Source organism: Gorilla gorilla, chromosome 1 (assembly GCF_029281585.2).
Source record: "Gorilla gorilla gorilla isolate KB3781 chromosome 1, NHGRI_mGorGor1-v2.1_pri, whole genome shotgun sequence".
Lineage (NCBI taxonomy): Eukaryota > Metazoa > Chordata > Mammalia > Primates > Hominidae > Gorilla > Gorilla gorilla.
Window position 1 is genome coordinate 199,399,196 of NC_073224.2, and position 24,412 is coordinate 199,423,607.

Genomic DNA, 24,412 nt, shown 5'->3' on the forward strand with positions numbered 1-24,412 from the left:
CATAGTAGCACTCATTTTCAATTCTTAATTATGACAAGTTTTTGGGAACTGGTTGTGAAAATGAACATATTTAAGTTGGTCTCCAAAATACAGAGACTTTTAGTATTTTGACTTAGTTTGAATATAGGGAGCTTGACAATATTTTGCTAAGGAGTTTGCTTTACAAATTTACTCAGGTACACACATAAAATTGGCTTTGTTCTTAGTTAATAATGAATAACCATACCAGTTACATTGTTATTTTGTAAAATTTATTTCTAAATAGAATAGAAACTTCTTACTGTTTAAATGCTTAAAACCATAGTTTTTAATGCCCAACCCTAGAGTTTATTTTAGCTATGAGAAAAGAAGCAAGATCAAGTGCATGTATGACTATACCACCTCAGACCATACTGAAAAATCATCTGCACTGTTAAAATACCTCATATCTATAATGATCCTACATTGAATAATACAGACACACGTAAATTAGTTGCTGATATAAATGAAACCTCTAAGCCTACCATCTACTTGATTTTACATATAGAAAGTATGATCTCTGGTTCTTCTCCATATTCTTCTCTTCTAGAATGTGTGTGCAGTATAGTTGTACTATCTATTCACTTGGCTAAAGATTTTCTCTGACTGCTGCATATTCTTTTTATATAATAATTGCATCAGCAACTGTAAACCTCTTATCTTGCCCACTAGTTTGACAGCTTGTATTTCTAGGCTAGAATACTTAAATTATGACTTTTTTCCTAGGCTGTGGATGGTTGTTATCATCACCATTCATCCATGGAAAGGAAATTTGGGCCGGGCGCGGTGGCTCACGCCTGTAATCCCAGCACTTTGGGAGGCCAAGGCAGGTGGATCACCTGAGGTCAGGAGTTCAAGACCAGCCTTGCCAACATGGTGAAACCTCGTCTCTACTAAAAATACAAAAACTAGTCGGGCATGGTAGCAGGCCCCTGTAATCCCAGCTAGTCGGGAGACTGAGGCAGGAGAATCGCTTGAACCCAGGAGACGGAGGTTGCAGTGAGCCAAGACCACGGCATTGCACTCCAGCCTGGGCAACAAGAGTAAAACTCCATCTCAAAAAAAAGAAAGAAAAAGAAAATAAAATTTGATGTAAACAACAAACATTTCGGCCGGGTGCAGTGGCTCACACCTGTAATCCCAACACTTTGGAAGGCTGTGGTGGGTGGGTCACCTGAGGTCAGGAGTTCAAGACCAGCCTGGCCAACATGGGGAAACCCCGTCTCTACTAAAAATACAAAAATTAGCCAGGCATGGTAGTGCATGCCTGTAATCCCAGCTACTCGGGAGGCTGAGGCAGGAGAATCACTTGAACCTGGGAGGCAGAGGTTGCAGTGAGTCGAGATGGCGCCATTGCACTCCAGCCTGGGTGACAAGAGTGAAACTTTATCTCAAAAAAAAAAAAAAAAGGAAAAAGAAAACAACAAACATTTCAAGTACACCTCCCACCACTGCAAAGGGAATAACATTTCATTTGCTCTCTCTCTCTCTCTCTCTATATATATATAATTTTTATTTTCTGATAAGAAAAGTGCTAAGGCCAGGCACAGTGGTTCACACTTGTAATCCTGGCATTTTGGAAGGCTGAGGTGGGCAGATCCCTTGAGCCCAGGAGTTCGAGACCAGCCTGGGCAACATGGTGAAACCCCCTCTCTACCAAAAAATACAAAAATTAACTGGGCATGGTGGTGTGTGCCTGTAGTCCCAGCTACTCAGCAGACTGAAGTGGGAGGATCACCTGAGCCCAGGGAGGTCCAGCCTGCAGTGAGCCCTATTTGCACCTCTGCTCTCCAGCCTAGGCAACAGAGTGAGACCCTGTCTCAAAAAAAAAAAAAAAAAAAAAAAAAAGGTAAATATTATATGTAATTAGAGAAGATGTAGAAAAAGTACAAAATACATAATCACATCACTCAAAAGTTACTACTGTTTACATTTTGGAACACATATGTATATAAAACTTTTTTAAATTGGGATATTCTCTGTAACTTTTTAAATATTTTTCAATTAAAATATCATGAACATTTCCCTTATTAGGGAAGAAGAGTCACCAAGCCCTAACTAGTTTTTATTTGCCTTTCAATCGTAGCACGTATGTTGATGCAAAGACCTATTCATTCCCCCATCCTAAATTCCTTTAGAATATAATGCTAATTAATTTTCTTCCAGAAGTCTCTGCAAAGTATCATGATTAATTTTTCTAAACTAAATATAGGAGTTCCCTAGTTACATGCTGCTTGACCTCCTGTAGGTTTACTCCTACATACGTAGCTACGGCAGTGAAACAGGATGAGTTATATTTATAAAACTATTTACCTGCAGAAATGCCTCTTTTCCTGTACTAAATGCTTAAAGTAATACAGAACACAGCTGCTTTCTTTCTTATCTTGTTAATCAGGATTAAATATATCTATATGCACATGTACATACACACACACACCCCATTTGTGGTTTGCATGGGGAAGAAAACATATTACAATGCTCTCAGCTGAGCAGAGGCAGTAGAAGACTACGTGACTGTTCCTGACTTCTTTTATCTAAAAGGAGGTTCGAGAATGCTCAGTAACAACTGCCACCAGGAAATGGTCAGAAATGAAGTTCATAGAAATGAACTTCATACTAGATAATAAATCATATTATTTCACTTACACTCAGCAATTATGCAAATGGCGGTTTTTAAGATTTGAAGAGACAAGGTGTTTACCAGAGACTCTTTTTTTTTTTTTTTTTTTTTTTAAGATGGAGTCTCACTCTGTCCCCCAGGCTGGAGTGCAGTGGCATGATATCGGCCCACTGCAACCTCCACCTTCCAGGTTCAAGCAATTCCCCTGCCTCAGCCTCCTGAGTAGCTGGGACTACAGGCACCCACCATCACGCCCGGCTAATTTTTGTATTTTTAGTAGAGACGGGGTTTCACCATGTTGGCCAGGCTGGTCTCAAACTCTTGACCTCAGGTGAGCCACCAAGCCTGGCCAGAGACTTTTAATAGACACAATTTTGGGAGCATTTTAAAAAATTGTGGTAAAATGTAAATAAGATTTAAGATTTTAACCATTTTTAAGTGTATCATTCACTGGCACTAAGTACAGTCATGATGTTGTACAACCATTATCATAATAGATAAAATTTTGTATAAAGTGCATGACATATTTCAAACCTATAGTTATATAAATTTTGAAGCAATGCAGATATTTCTATAATTTGTATAAAAAATCAGGGCAGTGCATATATGTAATTATAGTCCATCTGAAGCCTCATATTCAATTCCTCACAATTTCCTAAGCTTTATACTCTACATTAAAATTGTCTACTTATAACTCAAAATTTTCTGTAATCTTTTCAATAAAATCAGTAATATCACTTACAAAAACAAGAAATAACGAGTGTTGGCAAGGATGTGGAGAAATTGGAACCTTTGAACGCTAAGGTGGGAATGTAAAATGGTCAAGCTGCTATGGAAAACAATATGAAGGCTTCTCAAATAATTAAAAATAGAGCTACCATAAGATGCAGCAATCCCACTTCTGGGTATTTATCCAAAAGAATTGAAAACAGGATCCCAAAGGGATAGTTGCTGTCCCGTGTTCATAGTAGCATTATTCACAATAGCCAAGAATTGCAAACAACCTAAATGTCCATCAATGGTTGAATAAAGACAATGTGGGATATAAATACAATGGAATAATTCAGCCTTAAAGAAGGAGGAAATTCTGTCATAGGCTACAATGTGAATGATCCTTAAGAATTAGGGTAAGTCAGCTGGACGGGGTGGCTCACACTTATAATCCCAGAACCTCAGGAGGCCGAGGCAGGAGGATCACTTGAAGCCAGGAGTTTGAGACCAGCCTGGGCAACAAAACAAGACCCAGTCTGTACCAAAAACAAAACAAAACAAAACAAAACTTTTTTAAGCCAGGCATAGTGACATGCAGCTATGATTCCAGCTACTCAAGAAGCTGAGGAGGGAGGATTACTTGAGCCCAGGAGTTCAAGCTGCAGTGAGCTATGATCGCACCACTGCACTCCAACCTGGGTGACACAGTGAGACCCCGTCTCAAAAAAAAAAAAAAAAAAAAAGGCCAAGTGAAATAAACCAGTCATGAAAGGACAAATACTGCGTGATTCCACTTATATGTATTATCTAAAGTAGTCAAACTTACAGAATCAGTTAAGTAAAATGGTGGTTGCCAGGGGCTGGAGGGGTTAGAAATGGGGAATTGTTCAATGGGTACTCAGTTTCAGTCATACAAGATGAAAAAGTTCTAGAGATCTGCTCTACAATGAAGTGCATCTAGTAAACAATAGTGTACTGTACATTTAACACTTTGATAGGGTACACTTCTTTTTTTTTAACACTTACACACACACACAGTTTCTGGTTTCGGGTCTGGACAACAAAACAAAAGGTCAAAATCTCTCTTCCATCTCATTACCACCTACCCTATAGATGATAATTGTCATTCCCATTCTGGACAACAAAACAAAACAGAATCCTGCATTTGCCTTACCCCTGAGCTTTAAGAAAATACCGCTAAAATAGGGGTCTGGAAAACTGACAATAATTGAAAACAAGTAGCTTTTTTTTTTTTCAGACAATCTTGCTCTGTCACCCAGGCTGGAGTGCAGTGGCGCAAATATGGCTCACTGCAGCCTCGACCTCCCAGGCTCAAGCAATCCTCTCACCTCAGTCGCCCCCTATCCTCCTGGAGGGACTAGAGGTGTGCACAAAGCTGGCTCATTTTTTTCCCGTTTATAGAGATGGGGGTCTCACTATGTTGCCCAGGGTTGTCTCAAACTCCAGGGCTCAAGTGATCCTCCCGCCTCAGCCTCCCTAAGTACTGCTATCACAGGCATGAACTATTATGCCCCATCACATAGATTTTTTAAAGTTAGAAACAATACTTTCCAACCTGTGAAAGATGGTGAAATAGATACAAAGTTATAATGATGACAAAAGAATTTTTAAAAGATTTTTAACAAGGATGCGGGGTGAACTCTGAGAATCAGGTAAGCCATCTCAGAAGAATGAATGAGGAGGGTAATCAGAACAAGGAGATAAAGGCATGATGGGGAAATGAGAGGAGGTGAACTGGTTTGGAGTTCGATCAGAATCAAGGTTCACAATTTCCAAATATTAAATTGTCCTGTTAGGATTTTCCTTAGTCTCCTTCATACACTGGTCTTTCCCCTCTTACTTATCTCGCACACAACCACCAAGCAAATTGTCAGCCACTAACTCCCTCTTATTATAGGCACCTTCTCATAGCCTCAGCCTCTGACTCCATCCAAACTACAGCTAAGGCATATTTGCAGAAAATTATCCCACTCGATTTCTAGGTAGAATTCATTTGTCTGGGAGCAAACAAAATTATGAAACCAGATACATCCTGATATATTACAATTTAAATGTCCTGGCTGTATTTTATTTCCGGTAAGCTGGAGCAGACTATTGCACACTTCTTGCCACCTTGACCTACATAGCTGCTCTTTCAGGGGCATCTCATACCATGCAGCAACAGTGGAGCCTCCTGCCCCCTATCTCTCTTCCTTTATCTGTGTAGTTTGGAGTTTCTCAGATGAGGGTTACAGGCCGGGGAAGGGAGAGAGAATGGAAATGGTAAGCACTACATAGGCTGAAGTGAGGACTTCATGTAGGAAATGACAGAAAACTCCTGAGCTGAAAAAAGGCAAGTACTGCGACTATAAATACCCAGATTTTCCTGTGTGGATGGCATACTGATTTTGAAGACAACTCCTGAAAAGAAGGTTCCAGAAATTTTGGAATGACCTCATAAGTGAAATTAGCATATAGCCTCCTAAAATAACTTAGAAAGACAAGATTTAATTTAGGTCTTTAAAGTCCCAGTATGCTTATTCAAAAAAGCACTATCGTTTATGGTTATTACCCAACACTACTCTTTCAAAAAATGGCTAATGAAAGAAAACAATGCAACATAATTGTAACTGAGCTTAAACTTAAAAGGCTTGATTTCTGAATTTAGGTTCAAGTCTAAGTTTTGTCACCACTCAAGAAAAGACATAAAAGTTTTTTGGCATTACCAAGGAATACTGTGGACAACAAGAAAACTTTAAATAATGGCTAATTAATCCTTGAAGGGAATATGTAGAACTTACAAAATGTCATATTCCAAAGTTGCTAAGCAGAAAAGCTTGCTCTTGTCTAACAAGTTTTCATCTTCATTAATGATGCCTATGCTGTTCATATGGAAAATTCCAGGCATCTTCGGGGTTAAACATGTTTTGACTTCTCAAAAAAAAAAAAATATCCCTGTAATCCCAGTGCTTTGGGAGGCTGAAGGGGGATGAGAGGCAGGGGGATCACTAGAGGCCAGGAGTTCAAGACCAGCCTAGGCAACATAGTGAGATGCCTTCTCCACAAAAAATAAAAAATTAGCCAGGTGTGGTGGCTTGCACCTGTCGTCTTTGCTACTTAAGAGGCTGAGGTAGGAGGAATGCTTAAACCCAGGAGTTCAAGGTTATGGTGAGCTATGATTGTGCCATTGCACTCAAGCCTCAGGAACAGGGTGAGACCTTGTCTCTATAAAACAACAAAAGGCCAGGCATGGTGGCTCACGCCTGTAATCCCAGCACTTTGGGAGGCCAAGGTGGGCAGATCACGAGGTCAGGAGATTGAGACCATCCTGGCTAACATGGTGAAACCCCATCTCTACTAAAAATACAAAAACAGGCCGGGCATGGTGGCTCACGCCTGTAATCCCAGCACTTTGGGAGGCTGAGGCAGGAGGATCACGAGGTCAGGAGATCGAGACCATCCTGGCTAACATGGTGAAACCCCGTCTCTACTAAAAATACAAAAAAAAAAAAAAAAAATTAGCTGGGCCTGGTGGCAGGCGCCTGTAGTTCCAGATACTCGGGAGGCTGAGGCAGGAGAATGGTGTGAACCTGGGAGGCGGAGCTTGCAGTAAGCCAAGATCGCGCCACTGCACTCCAGCCTGGGCGACAGAGTGAGACTCCGCCTCAAACAAACAAACAAAACAACAAAATCCCCAAAACTCTCTCCCCAAAAGTTGCAAAGTATCATGAGACCCTACTTAATTAAAATCAAATACAGATGATACCCCAGTTAAATGCCACTTAAGCTGGCCGGACGCAGTGGCTCACGCCTATAATCCCAGCACTTCGGGAGGCCGAGGTGGGCAGATCACGAAGTCAGGAGTTCGAGACCATCCTGGCCAACATAGCAAAACCCCGTCTCTACTAAAAATACAAAAATTAGCCAGGTGTGGTGGCATGCGCTTGTAGTCCCAGCCACTCAGGAGGCTGAAGCAGGAGAATCGCTTGAACCCAGGCGGCAGAGGTTGCAGTGAGCCGAGATCACACCACTGCACTCCAGCCTGCGGGAAAGAGTGAGATTCTGTCTCAAAAAAAAGAAAAACAAAAAACACAAAACCACTTAAGCTATCCTTACAGCTTACATAGATATATCAATGAAAAAGCAAAACAGAAATATCTGAAGTGCAAATTATTTATTTACATATTTAAATAATTCTTTTCCTCAACTGAATACTTACTGTAATACAGAATACAAGTGCCTTTTTCTCCTCAATTAGTGTCTTGTTTTTTGTTCTGGTATTTACATACATAGGAAAATATCTTTATATTAATTTTAATAAGAAGTCTTCACTTGTATAATTAAAGGAGACTCAGATTCAGAAACACTGTCATGCCCATTAAAAGTGCCAGCAAATGGATGAAAATATCACTGAAATTCATATGACATATTAAAACACATTTTCTCACTTGATTAATTATGTATGTTGAGACTGGAAGAAAAAATGTTATTTACTGCAGAAACTGTTAATAGGCATACTTTAATATAATGTATAAGCATATATTTTAAACTCACACTTGCATAATTATTTTATTATAAAAACTAAAAGTCAGGAATGGCAAATGTAGTTTTCACTGGTTCTTTGATTATTTAAGTTATGCTTACTTTCCAAGCTTTATGCTCTATTATTTATAGTTGTTTTCTGTCATATTTTCTGTAAAAAGTTTATTATCACTTCTAGAACATGATTGGCATTGATTGTTTTTTATGGGAATCTACTCTTCCAAATTCATTTAAATTGTAGGCTTCTCACCATGAATTCCTTAGTATTTAATAAGATTTAGCAAATATTTAATAAGGCCTTCTCATATTCATAAAGTGAATATTATATATGAATTTTCTGATGTACAATAAGATTTGACTTCTGGGAAAATGCTTTCCCACATCTGTTACATTCATAGGGCTTCTCTCCTGTATGAGTTATCTGATGTCTGAGGAGATGGGACTTCTTGATGAAGGCTTTGCCACATTCAATACATCTGTAAGGTTTCTCTCCTGTATGAATTCTTTGGTGTGTAACAAGCACTGATGTGTTGCCAAAAGCTTTGCCACATATGATACACTGGTAGGGTTTCTCTCCTGTATGAAATCTGGAATGTTTATAAAGGGATGAACTATACCTGAAGGTTTTCCCACATTCCTTACATTCAAATGACTTCTCAAGTGTATGAGATTTCACGTGTTGATTAAATGAGGAGTTCCAAGTGAATGTTTTCCCACATTGACTGCACTCATAAGGCTTCTCTCCAGTGTGAAGTCTCTGGTGGACCACGAGTTGGGCTTTATGCATAAACGCCTTCCCACAATCATTGCACACAAAGGGTCTCTCTCCATTATGAATTTTCTGATGAGTTACAAGGTGTGCCTTCCTGCTATAGGCTTTTCCACAGTCATTGCATTCAAAAGGTTTTTTCCTTGTATGATTTTTTTCATGTCTAATGAAATGAAACTTCTTTTTGAAGGCTTTCCCGCATTCACTGCATTCATAAGCGTTTTCTACAGTATAACTTCTATTATATTTAAGTAAGTCTAAATTAGGTGGCAAACACTTCTCAAACAATTTATATGATTTTTTTCTCATTGGATTAAGACTTGTGCTCATATTATAATGGTGGATTCTCTCCATAGTCAGAATTTTATTGAACGTGAGCAAAACTGACTTCAAAAAATTGTCTTTGCTTTCCCGATGCGTCCCTGGTTCATCAACAAGTGGGTAGTCAGATTCTAAAAAGGAGTACAACAAAACATTCCTAGTTACTTTTTCCCATCAACATGTTATAGAGAAAAACGTTTATACTTTCAAATACAGTATCTCATTCTGAAAGAAATCTTATATTTGCCTCACTCCTCCTGAGCTTTAAGAATAAAACTGCTGAAGAGGGAATGGGAGCAGATGCCTTAACTTGTGACCTGTGGAAAGACAGTAAATTAGGCACAAGGTAGAGTGAGGGTACAAAGGAAGTCAAAAGGCTGCTCAACGAGGGTGCAGGGTTAGCTCATAAAATGAAGAAGACCCATTGTGGAGATCTGATTAATGGATAGGACAACCAAACACACAGGAGATAGGCCAGGCATGGCGGCTCACGTCTGTAACCCCAGCACTTTGGCAGGCCGAGGCGGGCGGATCATGAGGTCAAGAGATCAAGACTATCCTGGCCAACATGGTGAAACCTGGTCTCTACTAAAAATGCAAAAATTAGCCGGGTGTGGTGGCACATGCCTGTAGTCCCAGCTACTCAGGAGGCTGTGGCAGGAGAATTGCTTGAACCTGGGAGCTGGAGGTTGTGGTGAGCCGAGATCACGCCATTGTACTCCAGCCTGGTGACGGAGCGAGACTCCATCTCCAAAAAAAAAAAGAAAAGAAAAGAAAAGGAGACAAAGGCAAAGGGATTAAGGGAAAATATCAGAGAACAGACTAGGTTTGGAGGAGGTGGTAACAGGCAGTTATATAAATCACTACATAATTAATGTCTAGACAACATTGGTAGGATAATTCCCTATTTCTCTCACTTATGTCTTTTTCCTCTTAATCATTCTGCACAGTATCAGCTTCCTTTAGAAACATTCTCAAATCTCCAGCCCTCTAACGCCAAGCAAACCACAGCTGAAGCATGTCTGTAGTCATGGCTCCAGCTCTACTGAGAGCCAGAATTAATTTGTACCTGTACTTGTAAGCCCAGGAACACAAATGTCCAGCAAGTCATCCAAGAGTAAGTCATCCTTAGCTTGGGATGGATTCTAGATAATAGCAAATAGATTCTGTCTATTTGCTATTATTGTTTTATTCTGGCTGAGTTTCTATATATGACAAATATCTGTCATACTTCTATTTGGCAAATACTCTTTTTACATCCTCTTTCAATCTAACAAACCAGTCTTCAGCAAGCTGCTTTGCTCTTGAATTCACATTTTTTCACTATCCTCAAAACACTATAAATCCCAAATCTGTTCCCATTAAAAAAAAAATTGGGGAGAGGGGGTCATAATTCCCCATGCTTAAGTTTTCCTCCATGTGGAGTGTTAGTACAATACTCCAAGCCTCTTTCTCTATGCCTTATTCTCTGAGGAGCGAGACTGAGTAGTGGGCTACAGCCATTGGTACACATTTCTTTATAGAGTGGTTCTGACTCTGGGGATTTGGTTCCTTTCTTCTTTCCGCTCTATTTCAACCGATGGGAAGCAGCATCTTGCATTACTTCTACCAACAATAATCCACTGAAAAATTCAACATAATCAGCCTGGCAAACAAAATTATGCAAGATGTGAATTCACTCATGGGAAGCATGCATTTCACTAGTCCTCAACAAATACCTTCTACTCCATGGATTCTAGATTCCTAAATTCAATCTTTTGCTCATGTTCGTTCTCCACCTTCATTTGCATCCCCCCTTATCTCCTCTCGTCCTATCTAGAACTTAGATACTCTTTAGGGAGGAACCACTGTTCCATGACCTCAAAAAAAAGACTTCTCCAAATTTTGCATACTTTAAGCTCCATTTTCTATGAATTTCTAAGATAGTCACTGCTGCTGTCTGTACCATTCATTTTGACAGTTAATTAGAACAAAACTGCAATGTTAATGTGCATTGAAGAAATGTTTCATACTCGTTTGTTGAATTTTAAAATACTTTATTTTTGGGCCAGGCACGGTGGCTCACACCTGTATCCCAGCACTTTGGGAGGCCAAGGCGGGTGGCTCACAAGGTCAAGAGATCAAGACCATCCTGGCCAACATGGTGAAACCGTGTCTCTACTAAAAATACAAAAATTAGCCAGGCATGGTGGCGGGCGCCTGTAGTTCCAGCTCTTCGGGAGGCTGAGGTAGGAGAATCACTTGAACCCGAGCTGAGATTGTGCCACTGCACTCCAGCCTGGCGACAGAGCGAGACTCTGTCTCAAAAAAAGACAAACAAACAACAACAAGAAAACAAAACTTTTACTTTTTATTTATATATTGTTTTCCTAACCACTAAACCACCAGGGAAAATATTTTAATATGAACATGTTTTGCTGTTCCAACTACCTTTCATAAGTTAGAAAATGGTAATGAGATTTTTGCTTCCTTTGAACCTTTTCAGGAAACATTTTTAAAAGCCTTGTTGAATGGAAGAATAAGAAACATCTCCCACATTGCTATGACAGGGATACTGAAAAAAAAGAAAAATAAAAAAAGAAACATCCCCCACAATGTCTGGCTCTATAACAATAAATTAATAAAATATTCATTGGATACCATGATGTGCTCTGCATAAAACAGGTCATTCTCTTCAGGCACTATCATAAAAAAAAAGAAAAAGAAAACAGGCCTTAAAAGCCACATGCATTAAAAAAATATATCCAAGACAGTATAAGTAAATTTTTCATGACAGTCATAATAGAATTGGCTTGGGAGTTCCAAGAAAGTGAAGATTAATTTAGACTGGAGTTACAATGAAAGAGGAAAAGCTGAACTCAGACTTAAGAAAATGCTGGTTTTAGGAGCAGACCAGAATCAGAAGGATTGATGCAGAGAAGAAAACTGTATATAAGCTGGGCGCAGTGGCTCACACCTGTAATCCCAGCACTTTGGGAGGCCAAGGCGGGAGGATCATGAGGTCAGGAGACCGAGACCATCCTGGCTAACGTGGTGAAACCCCGTCTCTACTAAAAATACCAAAAATTAGCTGGGTGTGGTGGTGGGCACCTGTAGTCCCAGCTACTCAGCAGGCTGAGGCAGGAGAATGGCGTGAACCCGGGAGGCGGGGCTTGCAGTGAGCCCAGATCTCGCAACTGCACTCCAGCCTGGGCAACAGAGCAAGACTCCATCTCGAAAAAAAAAAAAAAAAGAAAACTGTAATATAGTGGACATTAAAAAGGCCAATTTCCATGGAATAAAAAAAAAGATGGATAATTCTGGGTAAGTAAAATGGGACCACGTTATAGAGGACGTTAAAAGCCATTTAAATATCACAACACAGGTTATAAAGGGGATAATTTACATTTTTCAGGAGAGCGACAAGAGAAATAGAATAATTTGGATAAATCTTGTAGAAATATCTAATGTAAACTAGAAAATAGAATGTAATTTGTAAAACAGTAACATAAACAGTCTAGATACAATATCAGTAATTAAAATTCAGCTGAGGACTGTGGCATGTGCCTGTGGTCCCAGCTGCTTGGGAAGCTGAGGCAGGAGACTTGCTTGAGGCCAGGAGTTCAAGGCTGCAGTGAGCTATGATGGCATCACTGCACTCCAGCCTGGGCAATGGAGTAAGACCCTGTCTCTAAAAAAAAAGTCATTTGGTTTATGTCAACAGAAGTTGGGGTCCCAGGGAATCTGAAATATATTTAATTGGTGTCAATCATTTGAAAGATATGTCAATCATTTGAAAGGGTTCTTTTGTGAACTCTGCAGAAAGGGAAAATTTAATTTTGAATCAGTCTTGAATAAACTAATCGCTGAAATCATAGGCCATAAGTTAGTATCATATTTAAGGAGAAACTATTGACAGGAAAAAAATCAAATTGCTTAATGCAGTGGTTTCGAGACTGCAAAGCAGGGGGCCATTCATTATTATTTATTGTGATATAAAGCTAAGGGTGACAATTGAAGAAATAAAAAAATTAGTTACCATGAAGGCCAGGTAGAGTAAAATTATGGGAATGAAAAGTTGGTGAGGCAAAGATGCTAGAGTTGGCATAAAACAAGTAACTTTAGTCTTCAGAGTGATGAGGCTTCTGAGGAAGTTATTGTAGAGAGAAGTTAAGAAGATGGAAGACAAGACCTGAGCAAAAGGTGAATAAGCAGTAAGAAAGGGTGAGAACAGATTAGTAAGACAACAAAAAGCTGGAGGGGAATTTCAAAAAGTTATCAATATGACCAAGTGAAACCAATATGCACTACAAGACATATCCCAAATTATCAGGGAGAAGAAAGATGCAAGATGGGATTTATGATGCGAGGAAAGGAACAAGTTAAAGAAAAAACAAAAGGAAAATAAAATAGAACATGATGTACCTAAAAGTTTTGAAAAAAATAATTAGCATATACTGAACATTTACAAAAAAAATAATTAGCATATACTGAACATTTACTATCTGCCAACTATTTGAAGTGTTTTGCATGTATTACCTCATATAATCTTTACAGGAAACCTGAGGTAAGGATTAATGTTCCTATTTTATAAATAAAGAAAATTATGCTACAAAATAATCTGCTTAAGGTTAGACAGTGATTGGTAGAGTAACGCCTCAAATTCAGATAATTTAACTTCATTATAAGGACTACGTATATAGAAAAAGATCGATGTTGAGAAGGGAAGAATAATGAGGGTTTTAGGAATTAAGAGAACATAAACAAAGCAAGGACCTAGATGAAACAGGCAGTGTGAGAAGCCTGAGGAGACAGGAGAGGGACAACCCTCCATACAACAGCTGAGCAAAGAGAAAGGGCACGTGTGGGGAGAATGAGGGTGAAGGCAGCTTTTGGGGAGCTGGCTGATGATGTTATGTTAAAGGTGTGTGGCTTTTAAGAGGTGCTTCTAAGAGTATTTCAGAACTTCCTGTCCCTCACTGACCAATGGGGATCTCAACTCCACACACCCCCATCTGAATTTCTCTCACTCACCTGGAGAGCTCTCGTGTGGATTCACTCCCTCCGCCATCCATGGCTCTTGTCCTTGCTCTACCTTGAGGATCACTTTTGTTTTGGTAATTGGACATCCTGTTGGTGGGAAAACAACATAGAAGTGGGGCCAAAGTGCTAGGCAAACAACCAGCTCACAACTTGGGTTGCCTCCTTGAGTCTCAGGATTTTTAAAGGATAACAAGCAGCCTTTAAAACAGAACAGACCCAGGCTGGGCGCGGTGGCTCACGCCTGTAATCCAAACACTTTGGAAGGCTGAGGCGGGTGGATCATGAGGTCAGGAGATCGAGACCATCCTGGCTAACACAGTGAAACCCTGTCTCTGCTAAAAATACAAAAAATTAGCCGGGCGTGGTAGCAGGCACCTGTAGTCTCAGCTACTCGGGAGGCTGAGGCAGGAGAATGACGTGAACCTGGGAGGTGAAGCCGAGCTTGCACCACTGCACTTCAGCCTGGGTGACACAGCGAGACTCCTTCCCCCTCTCCAAAAAAAAAACAAAAAACAGAACAGACCCTTCTCCTCCATCTGGGAAGTAGAAGAATAAGCAGACTATGTGAAGCTCAAAGGGGACTCAGAATCTTTGACAACTAAAATTTAGGGCCCAGCTGATTAATGCTTCAGAATGCTCACAGTTTTAATATGATTTTTTTTTTTTTTTTTTTTTTGAGATAGGGTCTCACTCTGTCACCCAGGCTGGAATGCAGTGGTACGCCTAGGCTCAAGTGATCCTTCCACCTCAGCCTCCCAAGTAGCTGGGACGACAGGCATGTGCCACCACACCTAGCTAAATTTTGAGACAGTCTCACAACGTTGCTCAGGCTGGTCTTGAAATCCTGGGCTCAAGCAATTCTCCTGCCTTCCAAAGTGCTGGGATTATAAGCATGAGCGACCACAATTGGCAAGCGTTCCCAAGTCTTAAAAAATGAGCACTATTAGTATACACTGAATTACACTGAAAAGTTACCACTCATTGTCCTTACCCACTGAGATGAGGTTTCTATAGTTCTCCAACATCACATCCCAATACAGGGTTCTCTCAGCACAATCAAGCAGCTGCCACTCCTCTGCAGTGAAATCCACAGCCACATCCTGGAACGTCACTGATTCCTGTAACAGCACATTTATCTTCAAACTAAAGTGTGCATCACTAGCGAACTTGCAAGAGAATCAAGGCAGCTCCTTAATATCATATCATGTTCACTGTTGAGCTTGTAGAAAATCAATTATAATGATTACATGCTTGATTCGGAAATATGCTTTGTGATAGTAACAAAAATCTTATTAAACATATCCAACTGGTGCCAGAACAGTTCAACAGGGGAAAAAAAAGTCTTTTCAACAAATGGTACTGAGACCACTAGACATCCACATGCAAAAGTAAGACACCGAACTCCCCACCCATTTCACATCATATAAGAAAATGAACTAAAATGGACCAGAGACCTAAAAGTAAGAAACAAAGCTATCAAACAGTTAGAAGAAAACAGAAAAAAAGTTTTTTGTGACCTCGGATTAGGCAGTGATTTGTGAAATATGACAGAAAAAGTGGAAGTGACAAAAAATAAACAGGAATTCATCAAAATTAAAACTTCTGTGCTCCATAGGACACTGCCAAGAATGTGAATAGAAAATCCACAGAATGGGAGAAAATATTTGCAAATCATATATCTGATAAGAGGCTTGTATCTAGAATATATAAGTAACTCTTAAAATTCAACAATAGGGGGAGGGGAGAAAAAAATCAACAATAAAAAGACAACACAATTTAAAAATGGGCAAAGGATTTAAAGAGACATCTCTCCAAAGATATATGTATATATCTATATATAGATATAGACATAGATATATGTATGTATGTATGTATCTGTGTTGGTATGTGTATAGTAAATAAGCCCATGAAAAGATGCTCAACATTAGGGTCTGAAACTGAAGCAAGAAAGAAAAAAAAATAAAAAGAAAAAAGATTCTCAAAATCATTAATTATTAGTCATTAGTGAAATGCAAATCGAAACCATAATGAGACAGCACTTCACTTCTATGAGGACAGTTAAAATCAAAGGCAGACAATGACCTGTGTTGGCAAGGATGTGGAGAAACCGAAACTCTTGTACGTTACTCAACTCCTGTACACTGGGATTGCAAAATGGTGCAGCAACTACGTTTTTTCTTTTTTCTTTTCTTTTATTTGATATAGGGTCTTGCTGTGTCACCCAGGCTGGAATGGAGTGGAGTGGTGCAATCAGGGGTCATTGTAGCACCCAACTCCTGGACCCAAGCGATCTTCCTACCTCAGCCTCTCAAGTAGCTGGGCCTACAGGCACATGCCACCACACCCAGGCAATTAAAAAAATATTTTTTGGGGGCCAGGTGTGGTGGCTCACGCCTGTAATCCCAACACTTTGGGAGGCCGAGGCGGGTGGATCACGAAGTCAGGAGATCGAGACCATCCTGGCTAACATGGTGAAACCCCGCCTCTACTAAAAATACAAAAAATCAGCCGGGTGTGGTGGCATGCGCCTGTAGTCTCAGCTACTCAGGAGGCTGAGGCAGGAGAATTGCTTGAACCCGAGAGGCGGAGGTTGCAGTGAGCCGAGATTGCGCCACTGCACTCCAGCCTGGGTGACAGAGTAAGACTCTGTCTCAAAAAAATATATATATATATATTTCTAGAGATGGGGTCTCACTACATTGCCCAGACTGCTCTTGTACTCCTGGCTTCAAGTGATCCTCCTGCTTCAGCCTCCCAAAGGCTGGGATTACAGGCATGAGCTACCATACCCAGCCTATATAACTATGGAAAAGAGTTTAGCAGTTCCTCCGAGTGTTTGTTTCTTTTTTTTTTTTTTTTGAGATGGAGTCTCACTCTGTCACCCAGGCTGGAGTGCAGTGGGGCCTCCCGGGTTCAAGCAATTCTCCTGCCTCAGCCTCCTGAGTTACTGGGATTATAGGTGCACATCACTGATTTTTGTATTTTTAGTAGAAACGGGGTTCTACTACATTGGCCAGGCTGCTCTCAAACTCCTGACCTCAAGTGATCCACCCGCCTCAGCCTCCCAAAGTGCTGGGATTACAGGCATGAGCCACTGCACCCAGCCTTCTCCAAGTGTTAAACATAGAGTAACCATATAACCCAGCAATCCCCTCCTAGGTATATACCCACGAGAATTCAAGACATTTGTCCACACAAAAACCCACAGACAAATGTTCATAGTAAGAGTTATTCATAGTCAAAAAAAGTGGAATAATCTGGTGTCCATGAACTGATAAATGGATAAAGAAAATGTGGTATATCCATATGATGGAATATTATTTGGCAATAAAAAAGGAACCAAGCACTGGTACATCTACAACATGGATGAACCTTGAAAATACTGTACGGGGCCAGGTGCCATGCCTCTCACCTGTAATCCCAGCACTTTGGGAGGCTGAGGTAGGCAGATCACTTGAGCCCAGGAGTTTGAGACCAGCCTGGACAACATACCAAGACTCAGTCTCTACAAAAGTAAAAAAAAATTAGCTGGGTATGGTGGCATGGACCTGTAGTCCCAGCTACTTGGGAGACTGAGGTGGGAGAACTGTTTGAGTCTGGGAGGTTGAAGCCACAACACAGTGAGACCTTGCCTCAAAAAAATAAATAAATAAAAAAGAAAAATAGGAAACTATCGTATTGGGTGAAAGAAGCCAGTCATGAAAGATTACATATTTCATGGTTCCATTTGTATGAAATGTTCAGAAGAGAAAAGCCATAGAAAGAGAAAGTAGATTAGTGCTAGGGAAAGGGAGGAATGAGTAGTGACTGCTAATTAGGGTATGGAATTGCTTTTAGGGTGATGAAAATGTTCTGAAATTAGATAGTGGTGACGGCTGTACAACTCTGTGAATACATTAAAAAACCACTGAATTGTATACAATTGTTATTTTTTTTTTTGAGACAGAGTCTTGCTCTGTCGCCCAGGCTGGAGTGCAGTAGTGTGATCTTGGCTCACTGTGGCCTCTGTCTCTCAGGTTCAAGTGATTCTCATGCCTCAGCCTCCTGAGTAGCTGGGACTACAGGCATGCACCACCACACCTGGCTAATTTTTTTTGTACTTTTAGTAGAGATGGAGTTTCACCATGTTGGCCAGGATAGTCTCTAACTCCTGACCTCAAGTGATCTGCCCACCTTGGCCTCCCAAAGTGATGGGATTACAGGTATGAGCCACTGCACCTGGCTGACTGTATATACTTTAATGGGGTCACTTTTGTGGTATGATAATTATATTTCAGTAAAGCTATTTAAAAATATCACTTACATATTCTTATTTGTTCACTCATAAAATATTTAATGAGGCTCTACCAACCCTATACTGGAGATATCAAAAGAAATAAAATTATTACTCCTCTCAGGGATCTTACACTCTATTAGACTCTACAAAGTAAACGTAAGTGCCATAAGATGTTACTGAGACTGTCTCACACTAGTTAGAATGGCAATCATTAAAAAGTCAGGAAACAACAGGTGCTGGAGAGGATGTGGAGAAATAGGAACACTTTTACACTGTTGGTGGGACTGTAAACTAGTTCAACCATTGTGGAAGTCAGTGTGGCGATTCCTCAAGGATCTAGAACTAGAAATACCATTTGACCCAGCCATCCCATTACTGGGTATATATCCAAAGGAATATAAATCATGCTGCTATAAAGACACATGCACAAGTATGTTTATTGCGGCATTATTCACAATAGTAAAGACTTGGAACCAACCCAAATGTCCAACAATGATAGACTGGATTAAGAAAATGTGGCACATATACACCATGGAATACTATGCAGCCATAAAAAAGGATGAGTTCATGTCCTTTGTAGGGACATGGATGAAATTGGAAATCATCATTCTCAGTAAACTATCGCAAGAACAAAAAACCAAACACCGCATATTCTCACTCATAGGTGGGAATTGAACAATGAGAACACATGGACACAGGAAGGGGAACATCACACTCTGGGGCCTGTTGTGGGGTGGGGGGAGGGGGGAGGGATAGCATTGGGAGAGATACCTAATGCTAGATGACGAGTTAGTGGGTGTAGCGCAGCAGCATGGCACATGTATACATATGTAACTAACCTGCACATTGTGCACATGTACCCTAAAACTTAAAGTATAAAAAAAAAAAAAAAAAGATGTTACTGAGACTGTAAGGTTTACATGCCAGATGCATGTAAGCATAATAAAATAGGAACACATGGATACTTTTACATGATAAAATATGTCCTTTTTCTTTTCTTTTTTTTTTTTTTTTTTTGTGAGACGGAGTCTCGCTCTGTCACCCAGCCTGGAGTGCAGTGGTGCGATCTCGGCTCACTGCAAGCTCCACCTCCCGGGTTCGCGCCATTCTCCTGCCTCAGCCTCCTGAGTAGCTGGGACTACACGCGCCCGCTACCATGCCCGGCTAATTTTTTTGTATTTTTAGTAGAGATGGGGTTTCACCATGTTAGCCAGGATGGTCTCGATCTCCTGACCTCGTGATCTGCCCGCCTCGGCCTCCCAAAGTGCTGGGATTACAGGCGTGAGCCACCGCACCCGGCTAAAATATGTCCTTTTAACCATAATTCCAAAATCATGTTTAATGGATAAATGTTAAAAGCACCGAAATTAAAGACAAGTAGTTACATATCTACCACAAAAGAGATAGTTAAGACCATTGTCAGCAGGGATTAGGAAACTGTAACCCATGGACTGGCCTCCTGTTTTTGTAAACAGAATGTTATTGAAACATAGTCACACTCATTCATTTACTTCAGCTTCAAGGACAGAGTTGAGTAGTTGCCACAGAGGCTGTATGACCTTCAAATCTAAAATATTTACTATCTCACCCTTTATGAAAAAGTTAGGACTAGGAAGGGTTTATTCCAGGAATGTATAGATAGTTCAGTACTGGGAAATGCACTGAAAATTCTCTAAACTGGTATATTAAGGGTGGCAAGATATATTATATTACTGACAGCTATTTTAAAAAAGGGTATGAGGCCAAAAGTCCCTAGTTATTAAAATAATCTTTGCAAGTTAAAAATCCTTAACTTGATTAAAAACAAAATAAAAAAAAAAACAACTATCTACTAGAATACAAGAGGAAACGGTGAAACACTGGGAGCACTCCCATTAAAATTAGGACAAAAAAGACTTCTGGCTAGCAATTACAGTTAACCCCTGAACAACACAGGTTTGAACTGCCTGGTTCCACTTATACTCAGATTTTTTTGCAATGAATATAGTTGGCCCTTGGTTGGCAGGTTCTGCATCTACAACCAAATGCAGATAAAAAAAAAATACAGTATTCTTGCCATGCAAAACCCATGAATATGGATGGCCAACTTTTCCTATCCTTGAGTTCCACAGGGCCAACTGTACTGTGGGACTTCATTATGTTCAGATTTGGGGATCTGCAGGAGTTCTGCAACCAGTCTCCCATGGATACCACAGGATGGCTGTTTATTCAAAACTGCAGTGACTAGAAGTCCTGGCCATTGCAATGAGACAAGGAAAATATGGGGGAAGGTATAAATATTGGGCAGGAAGAGATAAAACTCCATTTGGAATGTATGATTGTCTACCTAAGAAATAGAAGAATCAACTAAAGAACTCTTAGATCTAACAAGAGTTCTGTACATTGGCTGGATATAAATTCAACATAGAGAAATCCATCTTTTCTTTTCTTCAGAGACAGGGTCACCCAGGCTAGAGTGCAGTGCTGTGACCATAGCTAGCTATAGCCTTGATCTTCTAGGCTCAACATATCCTCCTGCCCTAGCCTACCTAGCAGCTGGAACTACAGGTGTGTGCCATCATGCCATGCTAATTAATTTTTTTTTTCTAGAGATGGGGTCTTGCTATATTGCCCAGGCTGGTCTTGAACTCCTGGCCTCAAGCAATCCTCCCACCTTAGCCTCCCAAAGTGCTGGGAATATAGGCATGAACCACCATGCCCAGCCAAGAGAAGTCCATATTTTTCTATTTACCAAAATAGCCAATTAGAAGAGATAATGAAAAAAAGGCCTACCTCATTCTCAATAGCAACTAAAACCATATGTAAGAATAAATATAAGAAATGTACAGGAATTACAATAAGAAGCTTATAAAACCTATAAAATTATAATAAAAGGGCCGGGTGCGGTGGCTCATGCCTATAATCCCAGCACTTTGGGAGGCTGAGATGGGTGGATCACCTGAGGTCAGGAGTTTGAGACCAGCCTGACCAACATGGTGAAACCCTGTCTCTACTAAAAATACAAAAATTAGCCGGCCGTGGTGTCGGGCACCTGTAATCCCAGCTACTCAGGAAGCTGAGGCAGGAGAATCACTTGAACTCAGGAGATGGAGGTTGCAGTAAGCCAAGATTGTGCCACTGCACTCCAGCCTGGGTAACAGAGTGAAACTCTGTCTCAAAAAAAAAAAAAAAAAAAAATTATAATAAAAGACCTATAAGAAAACCTGAATAAATAGGACTCATTGAAAAGTCATGAATTCTCTCCAAATTAACCTATTAAGTTTAATGCAATCCTAATAAGAATATCTGGCCGGGCGCAGTGGTTCACAACTGTAATCCTACCAGCACTTTGGAAGGCTGAGGCAGGCAGATCACTTGAGGTCAGGAATTCGAGACCAGCCTGGTCAACAAGGTGAAACCCCGTCTCGACTGAAAACACAAAAATTAGCTGGGCGTGGTGGCACATGCCTGTAATCCAAGCTACTTGGGAGGCTGAGGCAGGAGAATCGCTTGAACCTGGGAGGTAGAGGTTGCAGTGAGCTGAGATCACGCCATTGTACTCCAGCCTAGGCAACAGAGCAAGACTCTGTCTCAAAAAAAAAAAAACAAAAAACAAAAAACAATACCTAACATACTGCTTTATGAACCTTGACAATATTTGTTATTTTGATGACCTTAAAATTCATGTAGAAGAGTAAATGCTCAGGATAGCTAGAGACTGGAAAAGGTACAAGATTTACTTATGGATCCAGGTGGGCATTAAAAAGGCCACATACCTGGACTTATAAATTGAGTTCATTTAGTGCTGCTTGGCACTATGTTCTTACTCTAGGGAATACTCTAAGAAAGTCATAGGAAACCTGATGCTGTATTTATCGCAGGCTGCTGCTGTGAATGTTATTTCTAATGTTATCTACGTGAAAACTCATTAGAAAAGATTTTCTTCAAAGAAATGTGTCAGGAAAAACTTTACTTACAAGGAGAATAATTTTGCTTTATCTTCACAGCAATGCCAATACTTTTTAACTGGCTGGTTATCCATTTACTATGATTTCCAGGAAGACTGAGTACACATTTGCAGCTCAAATTTGTTCCAACCATCTGCAAACCCTATGACTTGAATATCAACTTACCAATCTTCTAAATTTCCTTTTAGACTTGATCTTTTATTTGGTTTACATTTTTCCTGACCATACATTTCCTTTTTATCATATGGATTTTTGGGAGATTTAAACAACTGGATGAATAGATGGATACCTTACCTGGAAGCTGATCATTTTCTGCAGCTCTTACACAGAAATCTATGAAAGTAGAAATGGGGAAGAGAATAGAAAGACCTGAGATACCAGGACTGCATGCAAAGTAGAACCCTGCTCTATCAGACCATAAGTACCCACACTGCAGCCTCAGAAAATGCCACCTAGTGGGGGAGAATGACATTTCTAGCAAGACAGAAAAGTCCATGTTCCATAAGCACAGATCTCTACTTGTGATTGTTAGCAATATATGGAGCTTAGATAAGGATGTTATATGTTTCTGTCCTACTGATCTAGCACCAAGTGGTTCCTCTTGAAACAGTTATTTTTTTTCCTCCCAGAAATTTATCCTGAAGAAATAATGAATGAGTTGACTCACTTAAAAGCTTGGTCTCTGAAGCTCCGTAAGTCTAAAAATGATTCCTTCCTGTGATTCTCTGGTTTCTACTCTGAAGGTGGGATAAGAGATTGCAAATTAGGTTGGGCTTTCTTGAGAAGGCTGGATTCAGGGACCCAGGAACACTTTTTTTAAAATTTTTTTTGTTAAGCTGGATCCTTCAGTTTAAACTCCAAATGTTTCTCTCTGTAGAAACTCGCCATCTCCTATGAGCTTAGACTGCTGGGGCTCTAGAAAGGGTATAATGGGCAAACCGGGGACTCACATCTTCATTTACACAGTCTGCACTGGAAGATCTGCAGATACACCAAGAGACTCTACAAAATGACTACAAATCGAAATTTACTCAGCATTCATTGCTCAAATATTTCAGGAGAATAAACCCAACTCTGTTTTATGCAGGAATGCTATACTGTAAAAAAAAAAAAAAAAAAAAAAGAAATTTGGAGAAAATGTATCTGAGTTTGAATCTCAGTTCTTCCACTTACTAAGCTGTGTGAGTCCAGGCAAGTAATTTCACCTTTCAGCTTCAGTTAACTTATATGCAAAATGGTAATAGCATTTACTTCAAATGATTGCTGAGAATACCCTTCTAATCCATAGCAGTTTCTCAAGAATGCTTTCTTCCTGGATCCCTTGAAATAGCTTACAGTTTCCACTGGATCCCTTGACACGGCTTAAAATTGTCGCAGGCTCCAGTCGAGCCAACAATGCTCTTGGAACCAGGAAAGGTACAGTTAGATGAACAGACTCCTACATAGTGACCTTGACCTACAAGAGCAGGAATGCAAATTGAGCCTCTCCCAGTCCCACCAGAGCCCTGGACATCTACCCAGTGCCAGTCGGAGCCCAACTCTTGCTTTCTCTCAGCTACTCGAGTTGAACAGGACCCACATATCCAAACCTGAAGTCACTGCGCTTGGAGACTAAAGTTTTGTCTTCGGTAGGGTAAACCTAGAAGCCAGTCCCCGCCTTTCTCTTACGTCCTCCGAGTCCAGCAAAGCCATACCTGCCACCCTTTCACTGCCTCGCTCGCAGCTCCGGCTTCAAGCCTGGGATCAGTCACAGCGTCGTCCAGAGACAGGGTAGCAAGCCCCGCCTGCACTTCCCGCGGCGCTGATTTGAAGATTGAATACCGGCTACCGTCCTACTACGCTTGTGCGGAAGTAACTGTCCACCTAGAGTTCCTGGACTCCTCCCGGGTGTAGGCCATCCGTCGGAGACCACATTTCCCATAAGGCCAGTGGAGCTCGTTTCCGGAAGACGTCAGACGCCGCTTCCTCTTGGGGGGTGGTGCGGAGATTCCCGGGTTGGTATCTCTATTGCTAGCCTGAGAGCCACGCTTTTTAAGTCGTTTTCATTTAAAAGGATAGACAGCATTTTTAAATACTGGAAAGTAAAATCAGCGGTATGCTAAAAAAAATTTGCTCTTACTCAGCAGGGTTTCTTCTAGCAATGCACCAGGTTAAGTCGGAGAGGTGAAGAGGATCCAACAAAGAAG

The 24,412-nt window shown here is 40.5% G+C and overlaps 1 protein-coding gene across 3 annotated transcripts; it reads right to left on the minus strand.

Moving 5' to 3' along the window:
• Nucleotides 1-7,508: 7,508 nt before the first annotated feature.
• Nucleotides 7,509-24,176, minus strand: ZNF684 (zinc finger protein 684). 3 transcript variants are annotated; one of them, XM_019016352.3, is made up of 6 exons: nucleotides 23,921-24,145; nucleotides 22,894-22,963; nucleotides 22,521-22,559; nucleotides 14,995-15,121; nucleotides 13,995-14,090; nucleotides 7,509-9,112 (listed from the first exon to the last, which is right to left on the minus strand). In XM_019016352.3, the coding sequence occupies exons 3-6, from the start codon at nucleotides 22,533-22,535 to the stop codon at nucleotides 8,214-8,216; spliced, it is 1,137 nt and encodes a 378-aa protein (XP_018871897.2). In that variant the 5' UTR covers nucleotides 22,536-22,559; nucleotides 22,894-22,963; nucleotides 23,921-24,145; the 3' UTR covers nucleotides 7,509-8,213. The 3 variants fall into 3 exon arrangements, with proteins under 3 accessions (XP_018871897.2, XP_004025594.2, XP_030859385.2); XM_004025545.5 differs by lacking the exon at nucleotides 22,894-22,963 and having other exon boundaries at nucleotides 23,921-24,176; XM_031003525.3 differs by lacking the exons at nucleotides 22,521-22,559; nucleotides 22,894-22,963.
• Nucleotides 24,177-24,412: the final 236 nt, after the last annotated feature.